Consider the following 27,036-nt stretch of genomic DNA (forward strand, 5'->3'; position numbering starts at 1 on the left):
AAAAGAAAAAAAAGAATGTATGTAATAAAATATATACATGTGGGGAGGCCTGGGTGGCTCAGTGGTTAAAGCCTCTGCCTTTGGCTCGGGTCATGATCTCAGGGTCCTGGGATCGAGCCCCGCATCGGGCTCTCTGCTCAGCAGGGAGCCTGCCTCCTCCTCCCGTCTCTCTCTGCTTGCCTCTCTGCCTACTTGTGATCTCTCTGTCAAATAAATTAAAAAAAAAAAAAAAAACTTAAAAAAATATATATACATGTATGTATACACACACACACGGATATATATATATCTCATGATTACTGCAAAAGGCTTGACAATTGCAGCATATCATTAAGCTTTTTTTTTTTTAAAGATCTTATTTATTTATTTGACAGACAAGAGATCACAAGTAGGCAGAGAGGCAGGCAGAGAGAGAGAGGAAGCAGGCTCTCCGCTGAGCAGGCAGAGAGCCCAATGTGGGACTTGATCCCAGGACCCTGAGATCATGACCTGAGCTGAAGGCAGAGGCTTAACCCACTGAGCCACCCAGGCGCCCTATCATTAAGCTTTTTTTTTTTTTTTTTAAAGATTTTTTTTTATTTATTTGCCAGAGATAGAGAGAGAGAGTACACACAAGCAGGCAGAGAGGCAGGCAGAGGCAGCGACGAGAGACGCAGGCTCCCCGCCGAGCAAGGAGCCCGATGCGGGACTCGATCCCAGGACCTTGGAATCATGACCTGAGCCAAAGGCAGCGGCTTAACCGACTGAGCCACCCAGGCGTCCCTATCATTAAGCTTTTTAATGAAAACAAAATCAGTGTTAGGATTTACATTTATACTGTGGTAAGAAAAGAGCTGGAAGGTCTAAGCTGGAGAAAGAGTAAAATGAATCTAGCCACTGAATCTTCTCATTCCTTTCAGACTCCAGTTTTTAGATTCAGAGTTTTGAGATTTGCTTTGGCTGGCCTAAGACTTGTGTCTTCGTGCTCTAAACCCAGTCATGAAAAAGGAGGAGCCGGGGGGGATGCCTGGGTGGCCCATGGTTTAAGCAGCTGCCTTCAGCCCAGGTCATGATGCCAGGGTCCTGGGATGGAGCCCCGCATGGGGCTCCTTGTTCGGCAGCAGCCTGCTTCTCCCTTCCCACCTGCATGCCACTTACTCTGCTTGTTCTCTCCCTCTAAATAAAATCTTTTTTTAAAAAGCGGGGGGCGGGGGGAGCAACTGGATGGCTCAGTTAGTTAAATGTCCAATTCCTGGTTTTGGCTCAGGTCGTGATCTCATGGCTCATGGGATCAAGTCCTGAGTCAGGCTCCGTGAGGCATCTGCTTGGAACTTTCTCTCCTTCCTCTGCCCTTACGCCCACTCTCTCTCTCTCTCAAATAAATAAAAGATCTTTAAAAAAAAAAAAAAAAAGATACCGCATAAAGTAGGGTCAAGACTGAATTAGTGTTCTAAGCTCAGAGGAGTGTCGCATCAGATGCTCTGGGGCCCTGGAAAAGCAGGGTTTCAGAGGCAGAAGAGAGCAGGGGAATGACAGATGTGAGGAACAGCACAGACCTGCTGTGCCACTACGAGTTTGCAAACTCTCTAAACAAACTTTTGACCAAACACCAATTCTAAGTTTGAGCTCTACAAAGGTCACACTAAAATGCTAACCCTGGATTAAAAAATATCCTACAAAATGTACTTACTTATAGCTCCGAAAATAAATCTTCCCATTCAGTGCAGTGAAGTGCAGAACATACTCTAAACCAGCCAGGCGGATATTTGCTACTGTGGGGCCTCTGAAGAAATCTGAAAACAAATTCAAGGTTGTTTAAAAAAAACAAAAAACAAAAAACTAACATGCTTTTAAATTCAGTTACAGAAAGCCAGACTGTAAAATGCTCTATATTGAATCAATACATACCTAAAAAGATAAACAGGTGGCACAAAAACCAATCCCTGAGAATGTCTGAAAGACCCACCACCCCTCTACCATGTAAGCTCATGACTTTATTTCTGTATTTAGTTCACTGACCCATGTAGTTTTTCAGTTTTGAAATTCTCACTCTAGGGACACCTGGGAGGCTCAGTTCGTTGAGTGTTTGCCTTCGGCTCAGATCATGATCCTAAGGTCCTGGGATGGAGTCCCACATCAGGCTCCTTGCTCAGTGAGGAGTCTGCTTCTCCCTCTCCCTGCCGCTCCCCCCTGCTTGTGCTCTCTGTCAAATGAATAAATAAAACCTTAAAAAAATTTTTCTCTCTCACTTTCCCTCTGCCCCTGCCCCCACATACTTTTTCTCTCTCTCATAAATTGTTGTTTTTTTGTTTTGTTTTTTTTTTAGGATGGCAAATTTCTATAAAAACAGCTGTTTAGGAGTACCTGGGTGGCTTAGCTGATTAAGTGTCTGACCCTTGGTTTCAGCTTGGGTCATAATCCTAGGGTTGTGGGATCAAGTCCTGCATAGGGCTCCACACTCTAACATGGAGTCTGTTTGTCCTTCTCTCTCTACTACTCCCCCTGAACTCTCTCAGATAAATAAAATCTTAAACACACACACACACACACACACACACAGCCCAAATAGCTGTTCAAACTTTGAATATTAAATCAAATTAGCTTTGTTTTATGTAGAGGCCAACACGAAAGAAATTCTAATGGAAATCTCAATTATATGAGCAAAGATAATAAATTGTTAACACCAGAAAAGAACCACTGAGATCCACGAGTAGGCTATTTTCCCCATAGTGTGGTAGTCATACCACTGGTGGCACATGAGATGATCTTAACAAAACCAAAAGCATTACTACTTGATTTATCTAAAGTTCTACAAAATGCAAATAATCCATAATGACAGAAAGCAAACTTTTAAAATACAGAAATAGGATAGACTGCAAAGGGACACAGGCTAATTTTGGGGTGTAATAGGTTCTATAACTTGACTGCAGTGGTGTTTTCACAGGTGTATCTATATGTCAAAATCCATCAAATTTTAAAAACTTTAAGTAGGTAGACTTGCCACAGACCTGTACTCCGGAAACAAACAGTACATAATATGTTAATTTTTAAAAATTTAAGAAATTTTTTAAATCCCTGAAAAAAAATGGAGACTTGCTTACATGTAAAATTATCTCAAAAGTTGTTTAAAATATAATTTAAAATGAAAAAAATTTAAAGTAATCCCCAAAAATAAAAATCAAATGAACCTGTGTACTGAGCATTATCATACAGAAAAGAACTATTTTAAGTGACTTCAAAACACAGTGATTTGGGGACACCTAGGTGGCTCAGTCAGTTTAGCATTTGACTCTTAATTTCTGTTCAGGTCATATCTCAGGGTCCTGGGAGCCCCAAGCTGGACTCCACACTAGTGAAGTCTGCTTGAGATCCTCTCTCCCTCTCCCCCGCCCCATGCTTGCAGTCTATAAATAAACAAACAAATCTATCATAAAACACACACACACACACACAGAGTGAGTTGACCACATATTCTTTTTCTTTTCTTTTTTTAAGGGATAAAGAGCAAGAGTGAGAGTGGGGGCAGGGAGGGGAGGCAGAGAGAGAATCCAAAGCAGGCTCCATACTCAACATAGAACTCGAGTTCATGACCCCAAGACCGTGACCCAAGTCAAAATCAAAATCAACAGTCAAATGTTTAACCTACTGAGCCACCCAGGTGCCCCTGACCATATTCTCAACAGGGTATATTTTATAGACAAAACCACAAAACTTTCAATGCACTCAATATTCATATTATCAGTAGTAACACTGGTATTTTATTCTGAGACTACTGTATGGTTAGTACAGTATAAAATAAACACATACTTGTTTGGATTATGGAAAACCCTTATTTTTGTCATGGATGAAAGAAGAATCATATGTGAAGTCAATGAAGTTAAGATCCTAATGTCCTTAAATTTGAATTAGAAGTTTCAGTATGAACTCAGGATACATTTTATCTGAACAAACAAATTTCAAAGTTTTGTTCACTAAAAAAGCCTACAAACAATGGCCAACCATGAAACAGTTCCTAGCACTCAGACTATGATTTCTAAAATAATTTCTCAATTTAAAAAAGTTCAGGGCTGGGGCGCCTGGGTGGCTCAGTGGGTTAAAGCCTCTGCCTCCGGCTCGGGTCATGATCCAGGGTCCTGGGATCAAGCCTGCTTCCTCCTCTCTCTCTCTGCCTGCCTCTCTGCCTGCTTGTGATCTCTGTCTGTCAAATAAATAGGTAAAATCTTAAAAAAAAAAAAAAAAAGGGCGCCTGGGTGGCTCAGTGGATTAGGCCGCTGCCTTCGGCTCAGGTCATGATCTCAGGGTCTAGGGATCGAGTCCCGCATCGGGCTCTCTGCTCGGCAGGGAGCCTGCTTCCTCCTCTCTCTCTCTCTGCCTGCCTCTCTGACTACTTGTGATTTCTCTCTGTCAAATAAATAAATAAAATCTAAAAAAAAAAAAAAAAGTTCAGGGCTCCTTAGAGAAACAACTGATACCAGGAATGGAGCAATGAAGGTATAAGAGGAGTCTGCAACATCAAAGGGGCAATGAATTAAAATGTGTTGAAACTCACACTACCAAAAAGACTGACCGTAAAATGGGCAAGAATGATGGCTGAGATAAAGAGAGACATTAAGGAGTAAGGATATAGATGAAAAGCCTGGTTAAATATAAGGGGGGGGGGGGCACGCCTGGGTGGCTCAGTTGGTTGGCCGACTGCCTTCGGCTTGGGTCATGATCCTGGAGTCCCGGGATCAAGTCCCGCATAGGGCTCCCAGTTCTGCGGGGAGTTTGCTTCTCTCTCTGACCTTCTCCTCACTCATGTTCTCTCTCACTGTCTCTCTCTCAAATAAATAAATAAAATCTTTAAAAAAAAAAAAAATAAGGGGGTATATGGGTAGAAGTTAAGTTGGTTATGGTCAGAAGGAAAGCCTCAGCTTGGACCTTTATTCAATGGATCAATTCCAAGTAAAAATAAGGCCTCAAACATGGCTATGTCCATGAATAAATATACTGAGAAAGGGCACAGAAGGCTGACCAGGGTGTTGATGGGAAAGATCAGGGGACCTGGAGTTAAGAGAACAGATCCAATCCTGATTCTACCACTTACTAGCTCTTTACTCTGGAAAATGAATTAAATGATCTCATACTAATAAATACAATTCTTATAAAAACAAAACAAAACAAAGAAATGATCTCATACTATTACCATAATAAACTGAATGTTTTCCCCTTCCACCCCCCAATTCCTGCCAAATTCAGATGTTAAAGTCCTAACCCCTAATGAAGCTGTATTTGGGCCTCTAAGGAAGAAATTAAGGTTCAATGAGGCAGGTCATAAGGTTGAGGTTCTGGTCCCACAGGATAGTGTCCTTAAGAAACTGTACAAAGCGGACACCCTCCATTCTTCCCTTCCTCCCACACACAGACATGAAGGAAAAGCCAGGTGAGCACTTGGCAAAAGGCAGTAAGAGTCCTCATCAGAAATTCTGATCTTGGACTTTCAGCCACCACAACTGGGAGAAAATAAAGTTCTGTTTTTAAGCCACCCAGTGCATGCTTTTTTATAGCAGTCCAAATAAACTAATATGATCACCTTTGTAAGGCTGCAGATTACCGGACCTAAACTATGGCAGTTGTTTTAATCATTATATATTTTTCAAGTGGAGTTAAGAATTAGAAAACGAGGGACGCCTGGGTGGCTCAGTTGGTTAAGCAGCTGCCTTCCGCTCAGGTCATGATCCCAGCGTCCTGGGATCGAGTCCCACATCGGGCTCCTTGCTCAGCAGGGAGCCTGCTTCTCCCTCTGCCTCTGCCTGCCATTCTGTCTGCCTGTGCTTGCTCTCTCCCTCTCTGATAAATAAATAAAATCTTAAAAAAAAAAAAAAAGAATTAGAAAACGAAAAAGGTTAAAAAAATTTAAATGATGGCTGATAAAGAGAAAGAGTAAGAAAAAGTAACCCACTTAAGGAGTTAAATTTTAAGAGAGACTTTAAAGGAACATTTAATAAAACTAACTTATTACTTGATTTACTCTCATCTTTGTATGTAAGAAATAGTAATATTAAAAAGGAACCAAAAAATTAGGATACCTTAAATCTATAAATAGATCTTTATATATTTTCTATAAAGAAAAGTAAGGCCATTAAGAATAACTCAAATCTACACCATATTTAAGAAAGCAAAACAGAAGCAAAATTCAGAATGAACAAAATGGGTACCTGGCATAAAAACACAGAAGTTAATAAGTTAACTTTTCTTTCTGGCCAATTACCAAAAAACAAAAAAACAAAACAAAACAAAAAAACCCTTCCTAAAAGGAAGCAAGCCCTTGATAAAATTCTCTTTCCCTACTGTTCTACTTTATTTCATATGAACACAAAACATACACCAAGGAGTGTGCAGCTGGTCTTACTTTGTATTTATGTTAAAAACTCAACTTCCCTTGGGGCCTGACAATCTCACTTCATTCCTCCACCTTTCTTCGTGAGATTCTTTTTTGGTTTTCACTCTCTTCCCCTCACCACTGCATTATGTGGTTATTCCTGCCATCTAGTGGAAGCATGAAATAATAAAGCTTTTATGAAAACCACTTTAAAAAAACAAACAAAAAACCACTTAAAACCAAATGAAAGCCTTCTCTGTTTTAATAAATATATACTGATGATTAATAATTATACAGAAGAACTAAAAAAGGCAGAAAACCTGGGCCAATGGAGTACAAGAACAAGAAATCTTGGCTAAAAACCACCCTTGAAATTTTGGGGTGTATAATATTGAAAGAAGGAAAATGTTAGTCATTGTTTTTCATGAAATTTTAAAAGATTTTATTTATTTATTTGACAGACAGAGCTCACAAGTAGGCAGAAAGGCAGGCAGAGAGAGAGGAGGAAGCAGGCTCCCCGCGGAGCAAAGAGCCTGATGTGGGGCTCGATCCCAGGACTCTGGGATCATGACCTGAGCGGAAGGCAGAGGCTTAACCCACTGAGCCACACAGGCACCCGTTTCTTTTTTTTTTAATTCATGAAAAATTCAGGTAAGAATAGCAAAAACTGCAACAAGTCAATTGTTCAGCATGGCCCTGACAGATGGCAGAGGCGGAAAAGCTCAGACTTTGGTTTCATTTTGGCTCACCTACTTAATAGCTCTTAACTTCTCTAAGCTTCCATTTCACCTGTAAAATGGACTATCACTAAACTCAAGAGCTCTAGTAAGGACTGACCAGGTAACAGCGGTACTTCATTCTTTAAAAAATAGCCATTTTTAATTTTTTATTTTATTTTTTTTTTTGACAGAGATCACAAGTAGATGGAGAGGCAAGCAGAGAGAGAGAGAGAAAAGCAGGCTCCCTGCTAAGCAGAGAGCTCCATGCGGGACTCAATCCCAGGACCCTGAGATCATGACCTGAGCCGAAGGCAGTGGCTTAACCCACTGAGCCACCCAGGTGCCCCAAAATAGCCATTTTTTAAAAAGATTTTATTTGTTTGACAGAGAGAGAGTACAAGTAGGCAGAGAGGCAAGCAGAGGGAGGAGGAGAAGCAGGCTCCCCGCTGAGCAGGAAGCCTGACACAGGGCTCCATCCCAGGACCCCCGGATCACAACTAGAGCTGAAGGCAGCCACTTAACTAAGCCACACAGGCACCCCTAAAAAATAGTCATTTTCTAAAAGTAATTCCTACATTCAACATGAGGCTTGAACTCATGACCCTGAGATCAAGAGTCTGATGCTCTACTGCAAATAACCCAGCCAAGTGTTCCCAAAATAGCCATTATTAATAAGAGAAATGAAAAGTTTTGAAAATTGCAATCCCAACAATAAGCCCATAAATAATCACAAGAAAAATGAAAGTAATGTGTCTGCCCACAAATGTTTTTCAGTTAGCTCAGATTTATTTTTGTTCTGTTTTTTAAGATTTATTTATTTTAGAGAGAGAACACAAGTCGGAGGAGGAGCAGAGGGAGAGACAGAATCCTCAGGCAGACTCCTAGCTGAGCACAGAGCCTAACACAGGGCTCAATACAGAGACTCTGAGATCATGACCCAAGCACTGGCTCAGATTTGAATAAATTATTATTTGTATTATTATATCTAATATAATTATATATAATTATATAATACTTATAATTATTGTAAATAAAATATATCTTAATATATAATATATATATCTCTTATTTATTATTATTATTTATTTACTTATAACATATACTCCATCAACTTTCCAAAAGTGATCTAGGGCAAAGTATATAAAAATCCAAAAGAAGGGCAACTAAAAAACTAAAGCAAAGCTTGTAAGAATGGTGCAGGAAGGGTAACCTGGGTGGCTCAGTCAGTTATGTAGCCCTGCACTGGCTCCCTGCTCAGTGGGGAGTCTGCTTTCCCCTTCTGACCCTCCCCCATCTCATGCTCTCTCTCTCTCTAATAAATAAAATCTTAAAAAAAAATTTTTTTTTAAGATTTTTTTATTTATTTACTTGGCAGACAGAGATCACAAGTAGGCAGAGAGCATGGGACGCCTGGGTGGCTCAGTTGGTTAAGCAGCTGCCTTCGGCTCAGGTCATGATCCCAGCGTCCTGGGATCGAGTCCCACATCGGGCTCCTTGCTCTGCAGGGAGCCTGCTTCTCCCTCTGACTCTCCTTCCACTCTGTCTGCCTGTGCTCGCTCTCGCTCGCTCGCTCTCTCTGATAAATAAATAAAATCTTAAAAAAAAAAAAAAAAACAAGTAGGCAGAGAGCAGACAGACAGAGAGAGGGGGAAGCAGGCTCCCCACTGAGCAGAGAGCCTGATGCGGTGCTCGATCCCAGGACTCTGGGATCATGACCTGAGCCGAAGGCAGAGGCTTTAACCCACTGAGCCACCCAGGCACCCTTTAAAAAATTTTTAAAAAGAAATTACAGAGAACAATAATGCCAGCTTTTCAGAAAAGGGAAGAAAGGGGTGCCTGGGTGGCTCAGTGGGTTGGGGCCTCTGCCTTTGGCTCAGGTCGTGATCCAGGGTCCTGGGATTGAGCCCCATATCCGGCTCTCTGCTCAGCGGGGAGCCTGCTTCCCTTCCTCTCTCTCTGCCTGCCTCTCTGCCTACTTGTGATCTCTGTCAAGTAAATAAATAAAATCTTTAAAAAAAAAAAAAAGGGTAAGAGAAAGTGATTTAAAATAGGTAAATTTATGGGGCGCCTGGGTGGCTCAGTGGATTAAAGCCTCTGCCTTCGGCTCGGGTCATGATCCCAGGATCCTTGGATTGAGTCCCGCATAGGGCTCTCGGCTCAGCAGGGAGCCTGCTTCCTCCTCTCTCTGCCTGACTCTGCCTACTTGTGATCTCTGTCAAATAAATAAATAAAATCTTAAAAAATAATAATAATAAATAAATAATAAAATAGGTAAATTTAATGTTAATCCCAGATAATGACAATAACTGTACACTGAGTTTTAAGAAGGTAACTCGTGAACACACAGGAAAAGAAGTAGTCATTACATAAATCACTAGGAACTAATATACTTCACTAAGAATGAGTCATCTGTAAGACAACTTCACAAGGTTGTGAGAATAAAGCAATACATATAAAGTACCCAGTACATGCTTGGCACTTTAGGATGACAATGAAAATGGATCAAAGGAGCTGGGAAGTCACTAAAGGTTTCCTCAGAAAGAAACATGATCTGAAATTTGCAAGAACGAAAGAAACTAGGTAAGTAAAAATGAAATCAGAAAAGACAATAGGACACAATATATTTTTAATAAACCACTTTTTTAATGGAAAAAGGAGGAAAATTGGAAGAGATAAAAAACAAAATAAACCAAATTATAAGGGGTTATAGTGTAAAAAGCCCTGCATACCAGCCTAAGAAAAATTAAGAGGTTTTTGAGTTCAAAGTGGATGAGGTATAACCATTTTTTTTTTTAAAGATTTTATTTATTTGACAGAGAGAGAGAGAGAGATCACAAGTAGGCAGAGCAGCAGGCAGAGAGGGGGAAGCAGGCTCCCTGCTGATGCAGGGCTTGATCCCAGGACCCTGAGATCATGACCTGAGCTGAAGGCAGAGACTTAACACACTGAGCCACCCAGGCGCCCCAAGGTGTAACAACCTTCAAAATTAAACTTTTCAATTTTCTAAATTTAATGATGCCATAATGACAGGAAAGTTATAAGCCTTTTATGATTTATAAAATACTTTATAAATAGGCTGATACGAAGTTACTATAGCATCAAAAAATTATAATGATTTATGCAATAGAGCATCCTTAACCTCTCCCCTGCTAGTGGGGAATAAAAAAGTGAAAAGGAGGGAAAAAAGAAAGATCAAAAAGAAAAAGCTGTGTACCTACAGTGAAGTGGCCAAGTGTCACCAATGATGTCCTAGACTGCCCAACTCAGTTACCCTAAGGATAGTAAGTATTAAAATGCTTACCAATAAGAAGACTTTTTAGCCTTCTGTAGTCTTCTGTTACATCAAAATCATCACCAGCAAATATTAACATGGGTTTTGTTCCCTCAGGACATTTACTATTCTATGAAATGGAAAAAAAAATTATAGTGATATAATAATCAATTCTCAACTGTTTATAAGCTGATTTTACAGTAGTCGATAGTTATATACATTGATTAGTTTTCATATTTTGACTGTCCCAAAACTCTGATACTGATAAAATCTAAAGACTTGGGGTACCTGGGTGGCTCAGTCGATTAAGCGTCTGCCTTTGACTCAGGTCACAATCCCAGGGGGCTGGGATGGAACCCCACATCAGGCTCTCTGCTCAGTGGGGAGTCTGCTTCTCCATCTACCCCTCCCCCCTGCTCATGATCCCTGTGTCTCTCGCATCAACAAAATATATTTTTTTTAAAATCTATGGGGTGCCTGGGTGGCTCAGTGGGTTAAGCCTTTGCCTTCGGCTCAGGTCATAATCTCAGGCTCCTGGGATCAAGCCCTGCATCAGGCTCTCTGCTCAGCAGGAGGCCTGCTTCCCCCTCCCTCTCTCTCTCTGCCTGCCTCTCTGCCTACTTGTGATCTCTGTTAAATAAATAAATAAAATCTTTTAAAAAAATCTAAAAACTTAAAACTACAGTTGCAACTTTTAAACTAAAATATAGTTTTTTGCTTCATTGCCTCACATTTTCAAATTAATAAGCAGTCAAAGAATGATGCAAGCTACTTTTTAACATTATTCTATTCAAAGAATAAAAAAAAAAGCTAAAATTGCTGCAAAACATACATAGCCCATTAACAGCATCTCAGAGTCTAAACAAAGTTAATTTCTGTGAATTATTTACTACCACTGTGCCTTTCCTACACTATCACATAAAAAACAGTATTTTTAGGGGTGCCTGGACAGCTCAGTCTCTTCAGTGATGTCTTCAGTCAGGATCCTGGGGTCCTCTCCTTTTGCCCCCCTCTTGGTGCATGTGCGTGTGTGTTCTCTCTCTCTCACTTGCTCTCTCAAATAAGTTTTTAAAAACTTTAATAAACAGTATTTTAAATGAAAACTAATCTAAACTACCAACTAAACATTCAAATGGGAAGAAACAGAATTTCATACAAGCTACAGAAAGTATGAGGAAACTTCACCAGAATGATTGGAGCTCTTACTATAAAAGTATTTTGTCCACTTTTGGATTTTTTTTTAATACAAAGAAGAACATGATATGAATAATAAGAACCTTTAAAAGCCACCAGAATAGGGCACCTGGGTGGCTCAGTGGGTTAAGCCTCTGCCTTCCACTCAGGTCATGATCTCAGGGTCCTGGGATCGAGCCCTGCATTGGGCTCTCTGCTCAGCGGGGAGCCTGCTTCCCTCCTCTCTCTCTGCCTGCCTCTCTGCTTATTTGTGATCTCTGTCTGCCAAATAAATAAATAAATCTTTAAAAAAAAAAAAAGTGCCACCAGAATAAAAGAAAAAAATCTAATAAAAAACAATTTTTTTAACTGAATGATTAATTTCTGAAGGCAAACAGCTGTTAAGTCTGAGCTTTCCATTGATTCTAGCACCACCACTCTGGTTCCAGTCAAGAACTATACAAATCTAGAAATAAACAAACAAACAAACAGACAAGAAAACAAACATCCTCTGCCCCAGGACCAGAGGTCACCTGTTGCTTCCCTGTTCACCATGACCACTTTTGTTGACACTCTGCTTCCAAACTCTGAATCTTAACTGTCTATACTTAGGAGGTGTGCCTAAGATCTGTCTGTGTGATCTAGGGCTTGAACAGACCTACCAGACCCAATGACTCTTCCACCTTCTGTCTGTGCTGACCCCTATGTCTATGGGATTGTTTAAGTATACAGAAGGTAGGAGAAAGTGATGTGACATCCTGACCACAATGCATAGTAATAAAAAATATCATGATAAGTCATGACCCAGTATACACATCATAAAAATGTAACTGAATGAGGGGGCACCTGGGTGGCTCAGTTGGTTAAGCATCTACCTTCCAGTCGGGTCATGATCCCAGGGTCCTAGGACTGAGCCCCCCATCGGGTTCCCTGCTCATGGAGAGCCTGCTTCTCCCTCTCCCTCTGCCCCTTGCGCCTGCTTGTGCTCTCTCTCTGTCTCTCTCTCGCTTGCTCACTCTAGCTCTACCTAAAATAAATAAATAAATAAAATCTTTAAAATATATATATATTTTTTTAAACATATTTTCAAAACTGAACAAGTTATATGAAACAGTACTTAACATTTAGGTCACTGATAGTTTTCACAATGTGAAAACCCAGAGCAAGAAGAAACTACAACACATGAGCTTTATTTGAATAGTCTGAAAGGCATAAAAATTCAAAACATTATATAAGTACTATGATTAAAATATACTCAAAATATCATAATTACGTGTCATCCTTGAACTAACATTCTGAATTACTACTTTTTTTAAGACATATTTATTTGAGAGAGAAAGAGGAAGAGCATGACCCCAGGGAGGGGCAGAGGAAGGGAAAAGCTTTAGCAAACTCTTCAATGAGTACGAAGCCCCATGCGGGGCTCCATCTTACGACCATCAGAGATCATGACCTGAACTGAAACCAAAAGTTGGGACGCTTAACCTACTGTGCCTGCCACGGGCCCCTGAATTAAGTTTTGTTTTTTTTTAAACAAAGTGAAAAAAGGGAAGTAATTCTTATAAATCACACACAGAATTCCCAAATAAAATATCGCCTGGCACCTGCAATGTATCTTATCCTATCTAAAATAAAACCAACTAGCCTTAAATTTTATCATCTCATTCATTAAGGCTTATGTTATGTAAAATAACCATCCCTAGAAGTCTGGCCACATCTTAGAAGACAGGGTAGCTCAGTTGGTTGGACGACTGCATTCGGCTCAGGTCATGATCCTGGAGTCCCAGGATCGAGTCCCACATCGGGCTCCCAGCTCCATGGGGAGTCTGCTTCTCCCTCTGACCTTCTCCTCGCTCAAATTCTCTCTCACTGTCTCCTTCTCAAATAAATAAATAAAATCTTAAAAAAAAAAAAGAAGACAGAGTCCTAGAATAGTCACTCAATTTCCTGGTAGAATAGAATCACCTGTTGCTTGAGAGTAAACAGAAGGATAAGGCAAGTAAAAAAGAAATACTGTTGGGCGCCTGGGTGGCTCAGTGGGTTAAGCCGCTGCCTTCGGCTCAGGTCATGATCTCAGGGTCCTGGGATCGAGGCCCGCATCGGGCTCTCTGCTCAGCAGGGAGCCTGCTTCCCTCTCTCTCTCTCTGCCTGCCTCTCCATCTACTTGTGATTTCTCTCTGTCAAATAAATAAATAAAATATTTAAAAAAAGAAATACTGTTGAAAAGGTCTTAAAAATAAAAAGGTAGACATAAAAGGAAATAAATATGAAAAGAAAGTAAAAAACATGCAATTCCAAAACAAACTAAAAATAGAAGGTTATAATGGAATAATGAGGTAAAAGTGAAGGTCTGGCTAATAGTCTCTGTAGAGGTGGGCACCTGGGGGGCCAGATGAATGTCTGCCTTCGGCTCACGTTATGATACTGGGGTCCTGGGACTGAGCTCTGCATCCAGCTCCCTGATCAGCAGAGAGGCTGCTTCTCCCTCTCTTTCTTCCCCTCTCCCCTGTTCATGTTCTCTCTCTCAAATAAATTAAATAAATTTTTTTAAAAAAAACTTAAAAAAAATAGTCTGTGTAGGAACTACCAATGTAAGCAGATCATCGTCATCAATTAGTGACTTTTATAGTTATGGATATGCTCCATGAGTGAAAACTGAGTATTTAATTTTTAAATTGTTCTTGTTAGGAAAGATCTCACAATAATAATTTTGTGGTCTGGTACAGAAGCTATACAGTAACAGAATAATTTCTTTGCTTAGAAAGTGAAATGCAAAGAGTGGAGGAGTTGGCATGCTCGCATCAGCCAGTGCGCACAGCCACAAACAGGTGACCAAGCAGCAGCAGTGACGAAGGTGAGATGGGGATATACTGCTCATCTCCAAAGGTTCATGAGTTGCAAAGACAAACTGTAATAAAATGATCGCTTCCACCATAATAAAGCATCACAGTTTACACACTTCCTCAAACACCTTCCAAAATACTATCTTCACTGATTAGCATTTTCACATATTACCTCATTTGATACTGTTTATACCTATTAATTTTTTAAAGATTTATGTATGTATTTTAGAGAGGGAGAGAGTTAAGAGCAGGGTGAGAGGCAGAGGGAAAGGATCTCAAGCTAACTCCCCGCTGAGCACAGAGGCCAACAAGGCTTGATCTCACAATCCTCGGATCATGACCTGAGCAGAAATCAAGAGTCAAACACTGACTGAATAAGCCATCCAGGTGTCCCCAATATTGTTACACCTGTTTAATACCTGACTGCAAGTGAAGGTCAAGACTTGTCCCATTACAAGTCATCTAAATGGCCAACACAAGCCTGCAAGCCAAATGTTCTGCCTCGAAATCTAGTCTCGGGCCACTGTTCTACCTTGTACCCGGTACCCGGGGAAGCTACTGTAGCTAAGTCTGGATCTGGTAAGAGTCTTTTTCAAACCCACACAAAACTTGCAAGGCATGTCATATATATTACAATTCTTTCAACTATACCATTGGTGACTCTCAAAGACCCATAAACTAAGAACAATTATGTAACTGTCCATTACAAACTTCAATATGATTCTTTCAATGTTTGATTATACCATTTACTATATGTATGACTCCAGGTCACCAATTAAGTCCCTCTGGATCCTGCTCTCCAACTCTACATAACAGAGAAAGTAATTTCAGGATTACAAAGGGTAGCCACGAAGTCTAAATAAATTAACTATTTGATAGAATATTTGATGGAACAGATTAAGCCAGAAACAGAATTGTGAAGGAGAAGAAGCCCAATCTGGACACAAGAACTGAATTAGGACAGTTTTCTTGCCTTTCTATTTTAGAATCCCATTCAAACAAAGGAGACACAAAGATGAAAGTCCTGAAGGGAAGGGCTGAACCAGCATTTTGGTGGCCAGCAGCCTAAATACTGTAGGGTCACCTAGAGCATCCTAGGTTTAGAACGGGGTTCACTTTGAAAACTCTGATACTGAGGTGCCTGGGTGGCTCAGTCAGTTAAAAATCTGCCTTCCGGGGGCGCCTGGGTGACTCAGTGGGTTAAAGCCTCTGCCTTCGGCTCAGGTCATGATCCCAGGGTCCTGGGATCGAGCCCCACATTGGGCTCTCTGCTCAGTGGGGAGCCTGCTTCCTCCTCTCTCTCTCTGCCTGCCTCTCTCCCTACTTGTGATCTATCTGTCAAATAAATAAATAAAAATCTTTAAAAATTAAAAAAAAAAAAAATCTGCCTTTCGATCAGGTCATGATCCCAGGGTCCTGGGATCAAGCCCCACAATGGGCTCCTTGCTCTGCTTCTCCCCCAATCCCCACTTGTGCTCTCTCTCACTCACCCTCTCTCTCAAATAAATAAAATCTTTAAAAAGATAGAAAGAAAGAAAACTCTGGTATTTCTGAGGTTCCATAAAATAGGTGCTATGACATTTCAGAGGGAGAGGATAGCATTTAAACTATGGGCCCAGACATAATCGCTCTGTAGTCTAACTGCCAGAAGATCCACATTTGTGTTATATGCAGTACGACTTCTTTTTAAAGTAAAGTAAAATTTGCTTTTATCTCAGAGAACACTAGGATAAAAACAAAGTTCTTTCTCTTTAAACTACAAAACTGTAACAGTACTCTTCACCACAAGATGTCACTATTGGCCAAGAGCAATATTACAAAACGCCTTTTTTTTTCTTTTTTTGAAGATTTTATTTATTTGACAGACAGAGATCACAAGTAGGCAGAGAGGCAGGCAGAGAGAGAGAAAGGGAAGCAGGATCCCCGCCAAGCAGAGAGCCCAATGCAGGGCTCGAACCCAAGACTCTGGGATCATGACCTGAGCCAAAGACAGAGGCTTTAACCCACTGAGCCACCCAGGTACCCCCAAAATGCCTTTTATTTTTATGCTTAGTATCTTACCTTAATATCTTTCAGAGAGACAAATTTCTCGATGCCCAATTCAATCATATCCAGCACATGGTAGTCATACATACGACCTAGAAGGAAAATATATTTTCTTTTAAGTATTTATTTTTCCCAAACAGCCATCTTATATGTACCCACTTAATCTGCACGTTCAAAGTGTTAGTCTCTGCCTCCTTTTTCCTCTCATACCCCACCAAACATGCCCCTCTTTCTTAAACTTTCAACTCTACCTAGAACAGAATGTTGCAATCCTGGCCCTGAAAGAATCTTGGAAATTTAGCCAAACTCCCTTATTTTATATAAGAGTAAATAAAGGCTCACAGAAGGAAAAGGACTTGTCTACACCAGTGACCATGCCAGACCAAGTGCAATACTTACCAGGGAAGGGTTCATTTATGTGGTAGGTATGCTACTTTGTGTTTTTCTTCTCTAACACTGATTAAAGGTACATGTATTTTACATTAGGAAAATATCTGCAACTTTAGGTAAAGTGATATTTACATGCTTATTGTTTACCTGCAATCTGGTAGATAAAAAGGTTTATTCAAAATCACAAGAAAAATTTTTTTAAAAACTAGCTTAGAGCTTACTTTATACCCCTGAATCCTCAACACCATCAATTAACCTGAGTCACAAAATGACTTTGTAAATAACAATATGAGAAAGTAAATGACTGGGGCGCCTGGGTGGCTCTGATGGTTAAGCATCTGCCTTGTGCTCGGGTCCTGATCCTGGAGGCCCAGGATCAGGGTCCCCGCTCGGTGGGGAGTCTGCTTCTCCCTCGCTCTCTGCCCCTCCCTTTACTCCTTCTCCTTCTCACTCTCTCTCTCCCTCCCTCCTTTTCCCTCCCTCCCTCACTCAAATAAATAAATAAAAATCTTAAAAAATAAAAAAAGTAAGTAAATGGTATTTACCTATTACTAGATTATTTGGCCGCTTCTTATTATGGGAGCCAAACATAAATAAAGAGCAATCTGACTTCTTTGAAAAGAATTCCTGTAAAACCAAAAAAAAACTCTAATTAATGCATTAATACAAGCACTTTAAGAATCATACCTCTGAACTTTAAAAAAAAGTAATGAATACTTAATGAACTAGATAGGAATAAGCAGAGAGAAAGGGACTTTATTTCTAGCTTTTTACTATAATTTTCTGATTTGGGTGTACCTAAGGAAAAGAAATAAGTTCAGGACTAAAATGTGCTGGCTGCCTGGGTGGCTCAATCATTAAGCATCTGCCTTCAGCTCAGGTCATGGTCCCAGGGTCCTGGGATTGAGCCCCACATCCGGCTCCCTGCTCAGCAGGAAGCCTGTGTCTCACTCTCCCACTCACCCTGCTTGTGTTCGCGCTCTCGCTGTCAAATAAAGAAAATCTTAAAAAAAAAAAAAAAAGAAGACTAAAAACATGCTTAAGTTTAGATTACTCAATGAGAGTATTTATTCTCAGCTATGCAGTTTTGGAACAGCACACTGAGTATTTCATTTACTGAACAAAGGCCTTTATTCACTAGACATTACTACCATCAATGGTACATCTTACCATCCATTTAAAATACATATGAATAGGGCATCTGGGTGGCTCAGTTGGTTAAGCCTACAACTGGTTTTTTAAAGATTTGAGAGAGAGAGAGAGCGCACGTGCACAAGTATGGGCCAGGCGAGGAAGGAGAGGGAGAAGCAGACTCCCTGCTAAGTGCAGAGCTCAACTCCAGACTCAATCCCAGGATCCTGAGATCAAGACCTGAGCCAAAGGCAGCAGCCACTTAACCAACTGAGTCACCCAGGAACCTCTAAGCCTCCAATTCTTGATTTCAGCTCAGGTCATGATCTCGTGATTGTGGGATCAAGCCCTGTGTTGAACTCTGTGCTCTGCAGAATGTGGGCATGGAGCCTACTTAAAAAAAAATTTTTTTTAAGTGTCCAAAGAAATGAAAATGCTTTCTTAAAATTTTTTTTCTTTTTACATTCTCTTACTATGACTAACACCCCAAAGCTATCCATAAACTACCTTTCACATATATATAGTACTCATCTCTGTTGTTGGTCTACATAAAAAGTCTACCTTTTGTTAAAATTCTAAAGCAAGCATAGTCAAATTATCTGCAAAAGGCCATAGAGTAACTATTTTTAGGCCTTTTATAAAGAAACACTTAAAAAAAAAAAAAGAAAGAAAGAAAGAAACCCTTTAAAAATACAAAAATCAGGGTGCCTGAGTGGCTTAGTCGATTAGCCATCTGCCTTCAGCTCAGATCATGATTCCAGGGTCCTGGGATCGAGTCCCACATTTGCCTCTGCCTCTCTGTCTCTCAGGAATAAATAAGTAAAATCTTTTTTTTCTTTTTAGTTTTAAAATTAAAAAAAACAAAAAAAACAAAAATCATTCTTAGTTTATGGGTCTCACAGAAACAGGGATTTAACCCACAGGAGGTGTATTTGCTAACTCTTGTTCTAATGCACAGTTCCAAAATTATAGTATAAGAAATGTGCTTAGAAAAAAAAAAAAAAAAGTCCTACTGGAGGGATACATAATCAGGAGGAGGAATTCAACCACATTTCCAACTTGGCCACTGTTTTCACAGCCATTTTGAGCTCTACTGGTCTGAAATTTTCTACATTCAATGAAATATCTCCTATCTCTGGAGGTGGAATATCCAAGAGAGGAAAGGCACAATATCAAGTGTAAGAAAAACCATCATATCAAAATAGGATTGAAAAAGAAGTACAGAGGGATGCCTGGGTGGCTCAGTTGGTTAAGCATTTGCCTTTGGCTCAGGTCATAGTCCCAGGGTCCTGGGGTTGGGCTCCACGTCAGGCTCCCTGCTCACTGCGGAGTCTTGTTCCTCCCTTGGCTCCTTCCCCCCACTTCACTCATTGTTCTCTCTCTCCTTCTCAAATAAAATCTTTAAAAAAATTTTTTTAAAGGGGTACCGGGGTGGCTCAGCTGGTTAAGAGTCTGCCTTTAGCTCAGGTCATGATCCCATACTCCTGGGATCAAGCACCGAGTCAGGCTCCTTGCTCAGTGGGGAGTATGCTTCTCCCCCTGCCCCTCCCCCTACTCATGCTATCTCCCTCTCCCTCTCTCTCTCAAATAAAATCTTTAAAAAACAATTTTTACAAACACTGAATATTGATTTTTCTAAATATGTTATAATCTTCAATGCAGTTAATTGCTACATTAGAAGTTCAATTTTAGTCTTCTAATTAATTACTGAAATTCTATTGAAAAGTTCTTTCTTGGGGCGCCAGCGTGGCTCAGTGGGTTAAAGCCTCTGCCTTTGGCTCAGGTCATGATCTCAGGGTCTTGAGATCGAGCCCCACATCGGGCTCTCTGCTCAGCAGGGAGCCTGCTTCCCCCCTCTCTCTGCCTGCTGCTCTGCCTGCTTGTGATCTCTCCCTCTCTCTGGCAAATAAATAAACAAAATCTTTAAAAAAAAGTTCTTTCTTTTAAATTCACTGAGAGGGGTGCCTGGGTGGCTCAGTGGGTTAAGCCTCTGCCATCCACTCAGGTCATGATCTCAGGGTCCTGGGATTGAGCTCCGCATCGGGCTCTCTGCTCAGCAGGGAGCCTGCTTTCACCCCCATTTCTCTGCCTGCCTCTCTGCCTGCTTGTGATCTCAGTCAAATAAATAAATAAATAAAATATTTTTGAAAGTTAATTAATTACTTAATTAATTCACTAAAAGAGCTGGGTGGCTCAGACAGTTAAGCATCTGGGTCTTGATTTCACCTCAGATCATGATCTCAGGATTCCAGGATCAAGCCCGGTGTTGGGCACCACTCAGTTATCGGGGAATCTGCTTAAGGATTCTCTCCCTCTCCCTCTGCTCTTTCCCTGCTGCTCATGTGCACAGACACGCATGTTCTCTTTCACTCTAAAATAAATAAATCTTTAAAAAATAAATTCACTAACTAAAATGGAAAAACAAGTACTGGTGTTCGCCTCAAGAGAACATAATTCCATTCCAATTTTTTTTTTAGTATCTTTTAATCTTTTAATCTTTTTTTTTTTTTTTTAAATAAGGTCTACACCCAAGGTGGCACTTAAACTCAAAACCCAGAGATCAAGAGCCACATACTATACTGACTGAGCCAGCTAGGCGTCCCCCATTCTGAATTTTTTAAAGTCAATTTATTTATCTATTTATTTATTTATTAAAGATTTTATTTATTTATTTGACAGAGAGAGACACAGTGAGAGAGGGAAAACAAGCAGGAGGACTAGGAGAAGGAACACAGGCTTCCCACCAAGCAGGGAGCCCGACGCAGGGCTTGATCCCAGGATGCTGGGATCATGACCAGAGACGAAGGCAGAGGATTAACAACTGAGCCACCAGGCGCCCCTTTTTCAGTTGATTTAGTTTAAACCACTTTTTCTCTTAAGATTTTCTTTAGGAAAAAAAAAATAATAATACCATCACATACCCAAAGTCCATTCAACATTCTCCATTTACTAAATACCATCCTTTATCTTCTGATTTCATTCACTAGCCTTTTTCATTTTAGTTTGGTTGCCAATACACTCAAATAGGAATTTGATTAGTAAAGCAACTGACAATTATTAGAAACAATTCAGGTAGCATTCCTTGTTCTAAAAATAATCAAAGAAAGAAGTCGGATTTTTAAAAATCAAACATGCTTTATAAGAAGACTTATAGGGGTGCCTGGGTGGCTCGGTGGGTTAAAGCCTCTGCCTTCAGCTCAGGTCATGATCTCAGGGTCTTGGGATCCAGCCCCACATCAAGCTTTCTGCTCAGCAGGGAGCCTGCTTACCCCCTACCCCGCCTGCCTCTCTGACTAGTTTTGATCTCTGTCAAATAAATAAATTTTTTAAATTAATTAATTATTTTTTTTTTAAAAAATGAAATGACTTAAAACAAGCTTCCTTTTGATAATCTATTAATTATGCACATAAAATAAAATTCAGCTTTTAAAAATTCTGTCAATATACTTGCAAGCAGTGAATGATACTGGTCATAGTGAGATATAAGATCTATCGTTATGTTTTGAAAATATAAAAGTTCTTATTTCAAAATAATAAATAAATGTCTTATTTCCCTTCTACTTCACATTAAAATTCCCTCATATAGGATGATTTCTAATTCAGAAACATCACAGATTAGAAGTACTCAAAGAGTACTAATTAGTCTGAATAACCATTTACATATTCTCTTAAATCAGAAAGATTCTTGGGGTGCCTGGGTGGCACAATTAGTTAAGCGACCTATTCTTAGTTTTGGCTAAGGTAGTGATCTCAGGGTCTTGGAATTGAGCCCTGTGCTGGGCCCCACACTCAGTCTGGAGTCTGCTTAAGATTCTCTCTCCTTCTCCCTTTGCCCCTCCCCTCCCTGCATGCATGCTCTCTCTCTAAATAAACTAAAAAGAAAGACGATTCTTGTACTCACCAATGACGTCTGATCCTCAAATGGTCTTGTAATGTTTTTCCTAAGAATATTTTTAAAAGGTGACCTTAATTTTAACAATCTTAATAGCAATTCACCAATAACAATTAAGTAACATACTAAATAGGGATAACTTTATATTCAGATAATCAAAAATAAAGCTGGAGGGATAGTCATTCATTCAAATATATATTTAGTGCCTCTTATGTGCCAGGCACTGTTCTAAAAGCTAAGGAACCTAGAAAACAACCAAGACCCTTGCTTTCCTTGCTTTCATGGAGCCCACATTCTAGTGGGAAAATAAAAATTTCAATAATAAATGCAGTGATGAAAATAAAATAGGGTATTCTATTAGTATGAAGAGTAGAAAATGACTATTTGAGCTGAGATCATGAAAAAGTCATTGAAAAATTCTGAGGCTAAGAGTATTCTAGGAAGAAGGAACAGAATAAACAAAGATGCTGAGATGGAAACAAGCTTAGACTACTCAAGAAATGGAAAGAAGGCAAGTGTCACTGAAGCTTAGTGTGCAAAGGGAAAATGGTGGGGCATGAGGTCAATGATGAAGACATGGTCCAGATTATGTAGGGCCTTGTTATTCAAGGTAAGTAATGTAGATATTAACAGAGTAACTAATGGAAAGAGCTGAAGAGTTTCAGGCAGGAGTGGTAACACTGGACTCAAATTCTCTTTTTAAAGGACTGCTCTGTGCACTATGTAAGAATGTAATATAGTATGGCAAAACTGAAAAGAGTTAGTAAGAAGCTATTGCAATAATCCAGAAGGGAAAGAAAAAAACAGTGCACTGGATTAGGAACATTAGTAGTAGAGCTAGAGAAGCAGTGGGCAAAACATGCTATCTTTTTTTTTTAAGATTTTATTTATTTATTTGGCAGAGAGAGAGAGATCACAAATAGGCAGAGAGGCAGGCAGAGGGGGAGGCGGAAGCAGGCTCCCTTCTGAGCAGAAAACCCGACACAGAGCTCGATCCCAGAACCCTGAGATCATGACCTCAGTTTTGGGCAACTGGGTGGCTCAGTGGGTTAAGCCTCTCTCTCCCTCTGCTCCTCCCCCCTTCACACACTTATTTATAAAATAAATAAATCTTTTAAAAAAAGAATAAGGGGCGCCTGGGTGGCTCAGGGGGTTAAGCCTCTGCCTTCGGCTCGGGTCATGATCTCAGTGTCCTGGGATCAAGCCCTGCCTCGGGGTCTCTGCTCGGCAGGGAGCCTGCTTCTCCCTCTCTCTCTCTGCCTCCCGGCCTACTTGTGATCTCTGTCTGTCAAATAAATAAATAAAATCTTTAAAAAAAAAAAAAGAATAAAATAAATGTGAAAATGTGAAATGTGTGTGAAAATGGGTGAAGGGGAGTGGGAGATACAGGCTTCCCATTATGGAACCAATAAGTCATGGGAATAAAAGATACAGTATAAGGAATATAGTCAGTATCATAGTAGTGACAACAAATAGCTACAGTTCTAGTAAGCAGAGCATACTGTACAGACTTGTCAAATCACTATGTTTTACATTTGGAACTAATGTAACATTGTGTGTCAACTATACTCAAAATATATATATATACATACAGGGGAAAAATATGTCAGAATGTACATAGTGATTATTTACTCCATTATCCATTATCCCGATTATCTAAGAGAAATACGTACTACCTTCATAGTCAGTAAAAAAAAAAGAGTATTACTTTTAATGATGCAAGGCAAACAGAACAAGAAAAATTATTGCAGCATTTATGATTAATAGCTAATTGTCATTCACAAATAAGCAAATATGGCCTGTTGGAAACACAGAAAATTCAAATTAAAGTATGATCTTCACGTCTTAAAAATATAAACCAAAGAAGGTAATGGTCCATGGAACTTGTATATTACACTCTGCCAAAAGGACAATCTTTTCAAAAAGCAATATAATTAATATGTACTACTGAGAGGCGGAATCTCATTTAAGAACTAACTCAAGGGGCGCCTGGGTGGCTCAGTGGGTTAAGCCGCTGCCTTCGGCTCAGGTCATGATCTCAGAGTCCTGGGATCGAGTCCCACATCGGGCTCTCTGCTCAGCAGGGAGCCTGCTTCCTCCTCTCTCTCTGCCTGCCTCTCTGCCTAACTTGTGATCTCTCTCTCTGTCAAATAAATAAATAAATCTTTAAGAACTAACTCAAAAGGATAATTCATTTGTTTAAAATGGCCATTTTGGCATTATTTATAATAGCAAAAAAGGAAAACCTAAATTCCCCCAAATTAAGTTACAAGTAAATTTTAATATAACCATTTAATAGGCATTATACTAGCACTGAAAATAATATCTAAAGGATCACCTATCAATAAAAAACGTTTATATGAGAAAGGCTTGATATAAAATTTAATGTATGGCAATAACACAGAAAATTTTTAGGTATTTTGCTAATGAAAGAAAACAGACTCTAAGGGCTACCTGTTTTATTATTCCATTTATGTGACATTCAGAAAACAGAAAAACTTTAAGGATGAAAAGCAGTTCATTAGTCAAAGGGAGAGGGGAGGCTGAACTGCAAGCGCACACTGCACCAAGGTTCACGATGATGGAACTATCTCTGTATGACGAACTGTAGTGCCAGACACGATTCAATGCATTTTTCAAAACCCACAAAACTGTACACCAGAAAGAGTAAATTTTACACACGTAAACTAAAACTACCAGCAGGATGTAGAGAAAAACACAAAACAGAATACAAACTGTGATAAACAACCCTAACTGTTGTTTGAAGGAATAACAATCACATTAAAGAGGCAGAAAAAAACCAAACCTGTATTACATTGGGAACCAGTATTTGAACTGGATATTCTAAAGCTAAAGACAGAAAAACTGTACACACATTCTAAACTCTAGTTAATTTTTTTCTTATAGGATGAGAAATTCTGCAACTACGTATATATTAGAATTACACAATAAATAAATATGTAAACTATCAATCATGAAAGCCAGGTTTCTTGAGGCCAGAACAGAAAAGTTACAAGTAAGGAAGTGAGTAAAGAAGAAAGGCTGGAATGAGGTCTGTGGCACTGGGCTGGAACTGGAAGTATCAGTATGAATGTATGACTTTTAGTATCGATAATAACTGAGGGTCTTTAAAATATATAAACTTAGATGTGCATGCATGTATAGGTTAATATGCGTAATACATATTTTAAGATCTGTCTGCTGAAGGGATCTAGAGACAGTGACACTCCCATAGCAACAGAGCATACTTAGTGCCCAGATCTTTGTTTCTAAATTATCAGTCTCCAATATATGGATACAGGGCTCCATACAGAAGGGGCTGATTCCAGAGCTGTTGTAAGGAAAAATAAAAGATGAGCATGAGGTATCCTGTGGCGCCAGAAAGGAAGTACTCAAACACAAAGGGGCATGCTAAAAAAGCAGAGGTACCAACTTGAAAGAGACCCCAGTGGCCAAAGGCAGAATTTGAGCAATAAAATAATGATAGCATTGGATTTTAAGTCCAAAGAGTATAATAAATATCTGTAAGTCCACACTAATATAAATGAGCAATTCAACAGAGGAAGAGAGAGAGATTTTCCTCACAAAATTCCAATTAATAAATGAAGAAGGAATGAGGAAGATAGAAACCACCAATAGAACACCAGAGTAATCATCTCTGTAGACAAATCCATTGATGGGTGCCAAAACGAATAAGTAAAGTGTAAGGAGAAAGGACTATCTGCATAATCTTTGCAGAGTCTCAAAGTATTTCCTCCAAATATTTATTAATTACAAAGGGAAAAACAGGGGACGCCTGGGTGGCTCAGTTGGTTAAGCAGCTGCCTTCGGCTCAGGTCATGATCCCAGAGTCCTGGGATTGAGTCCCTCATCGGGCTCCTTGCTCGGCAGGGAGCCTGCTTCTCCCTCTGCCTCTGCCTGCTATTCTGTCTGCCTGTGCTTGGTCTCTCCCCCGCCCCTCTCTGATAAATAAATAAAATCTTTAAAAAAAAAAAAAGGGAAAAACAGTAAATTTATAGTGGAGAAACCAAGGAGACACCACTTTAACTGAGGTTAATGCTCCCAGCATTAATACATCCTGTACTCCCTGGTATGATTTATGGAGAAAAGCACATCACTTTTGTGATATTCCAGCCAAAAATGCGTAAGTTTCAATCTACTCATGAGAAACTGATGACAAATCCAAAGTGAGGGACATTTTACAAAATAATTAACAAGTACTCATCGAAAGTGTCAAAGTCATCAAAAAAGGAAAGACTGGGGAACTGTCACAAATGGGAGAGTACGGAGACGTGACAACTAAATGCAATGTAGGATCCTGGAAGAGAAGAAGGATATTACTGGAAAAACTGGTACAACCAAATCAAGTCTACAGTCCAGTTAACATTATTGTACCAATGTTAATCTCTTACTTTGGGTAACAATACTATGGTTATGTATGATGCAACATTAAGAGAAACTGAGTGAAAGTTATGAAAAATCTACAAATTTCTGCAACTCTTCTTTAAGTCCATAATTACTTCAAAATAATACATATATGCTAAGATTACAACTATGTGAGTATTCAATACAAATGAAAACACACAGGAAAAAAAAAAATTTTAAAAATACTAATAGCTATATATATGTAAGGAACTGTCCTGTTTTTTAAACAAAATACTTTTCTAAATTTCCCATAATGTAATTGTTTGTTACTTTTATAATAGAACAATATAAGTCAAAATAAAACAAGTCATTACTTACTTTTTATACAGAACTCCATATGGTTTTTTCAGGGCATACTGTAAAACATAATTTATAGCTTTCAAAACAAATTACATTCTGAAAAGCAGATGAAAAAATTAAATTGCATTGTATCTGTCATTACACAAGATTACCTGGTCCCTGAATACTATTCTGATGTCTCCTGCTTGGCTCCCTTTTAATCACCTATTAAAAGCTGCAACATAGGCTTAATAACCTAACTTAGACTGGACTTTCTTTATCTAAAGTTTCCAGGCGCTTTCAAAAATCTATCCAACTTATATGATTCCTTTCATTTCTTTAGAGTCTACTGATTCCAAACTATTTGAGAGTAGAAAGAAAACATAAGGGATGCCTGGGTAGCTCAGTTGGTTAAGTAGCTGCCTTCGGCTCAGGTCATGATCCCAGCGTCATGGGATGGAGTCCCACATCGGGCTCCTTGCTCGGCAGGGAGCCTGCTTCTCCCTCTGCCTCTGCCTGCCATTCTG

The 27,036-nt window shown here is 39.6% G+C and overlaps 1 protein-coding gene across 4 annotated transcripts in view; it reads right to left on the reverse strand.

Annotated features, from left to right (window-relative positions):
* Positions 1-27,036, reverse strand: part of RPF2 (ribosome production factor 2 homolog) — a 43,723-nt gene that overhangs the window by 11,608 nt on the left and 5,079 nt on the right. For 3 of the 4 annotated variants that reach the window (XM_004753514.3, XM_045080204.1, XM_013056708.2), the window contains exons 3-8: positions 26,549-26,586; positions 21,815-21,854; positions 17,328-17,409; positions 16,408-16,484; positions 10,361-10,460; positions 1,670-1,772 (exon numbers count right to left, since the gene is read on the reverse strand). In XM_004753514.3, the coding sequence (XP_004753571.2) occupies positions 1,670-1,772; positions 10,361-10,460; positions 16,408-16,484; positions 17,328-17,409; positions 21,815-21,854; positions 26,549-26,586 (440 nt within the window). The remainder of the gene's footprint in view (positions 1-1,669; positions 1,773-10,360; positions 10,461-16,407; positions 16,485-17,327; positions 17,410-21,814; positions 21,855-26,548; positions 26,587-27,036) is intronic. The other variant, XM_045080203.1, reaches the window with a different exon arrangement.

The sequence above is a fragment of the Mustela putorius genome, unplaced genomic scaffold (assembly GCF_011764305.1).
Source record: "Mustela putorius furo isolate JIRA1106 unplaced genomic scaffold, ASM1176430v1.1 tig00000450_pilon_pilon_pilon, whole genome shotgun sequence".
NCBI classification, from domain to species: domain Eukaryota; kingdom Metazoa; phylum Chordata; class Mammalia; order Carnivora; family Mustelidae; genus Mustela; species Mustela putorius.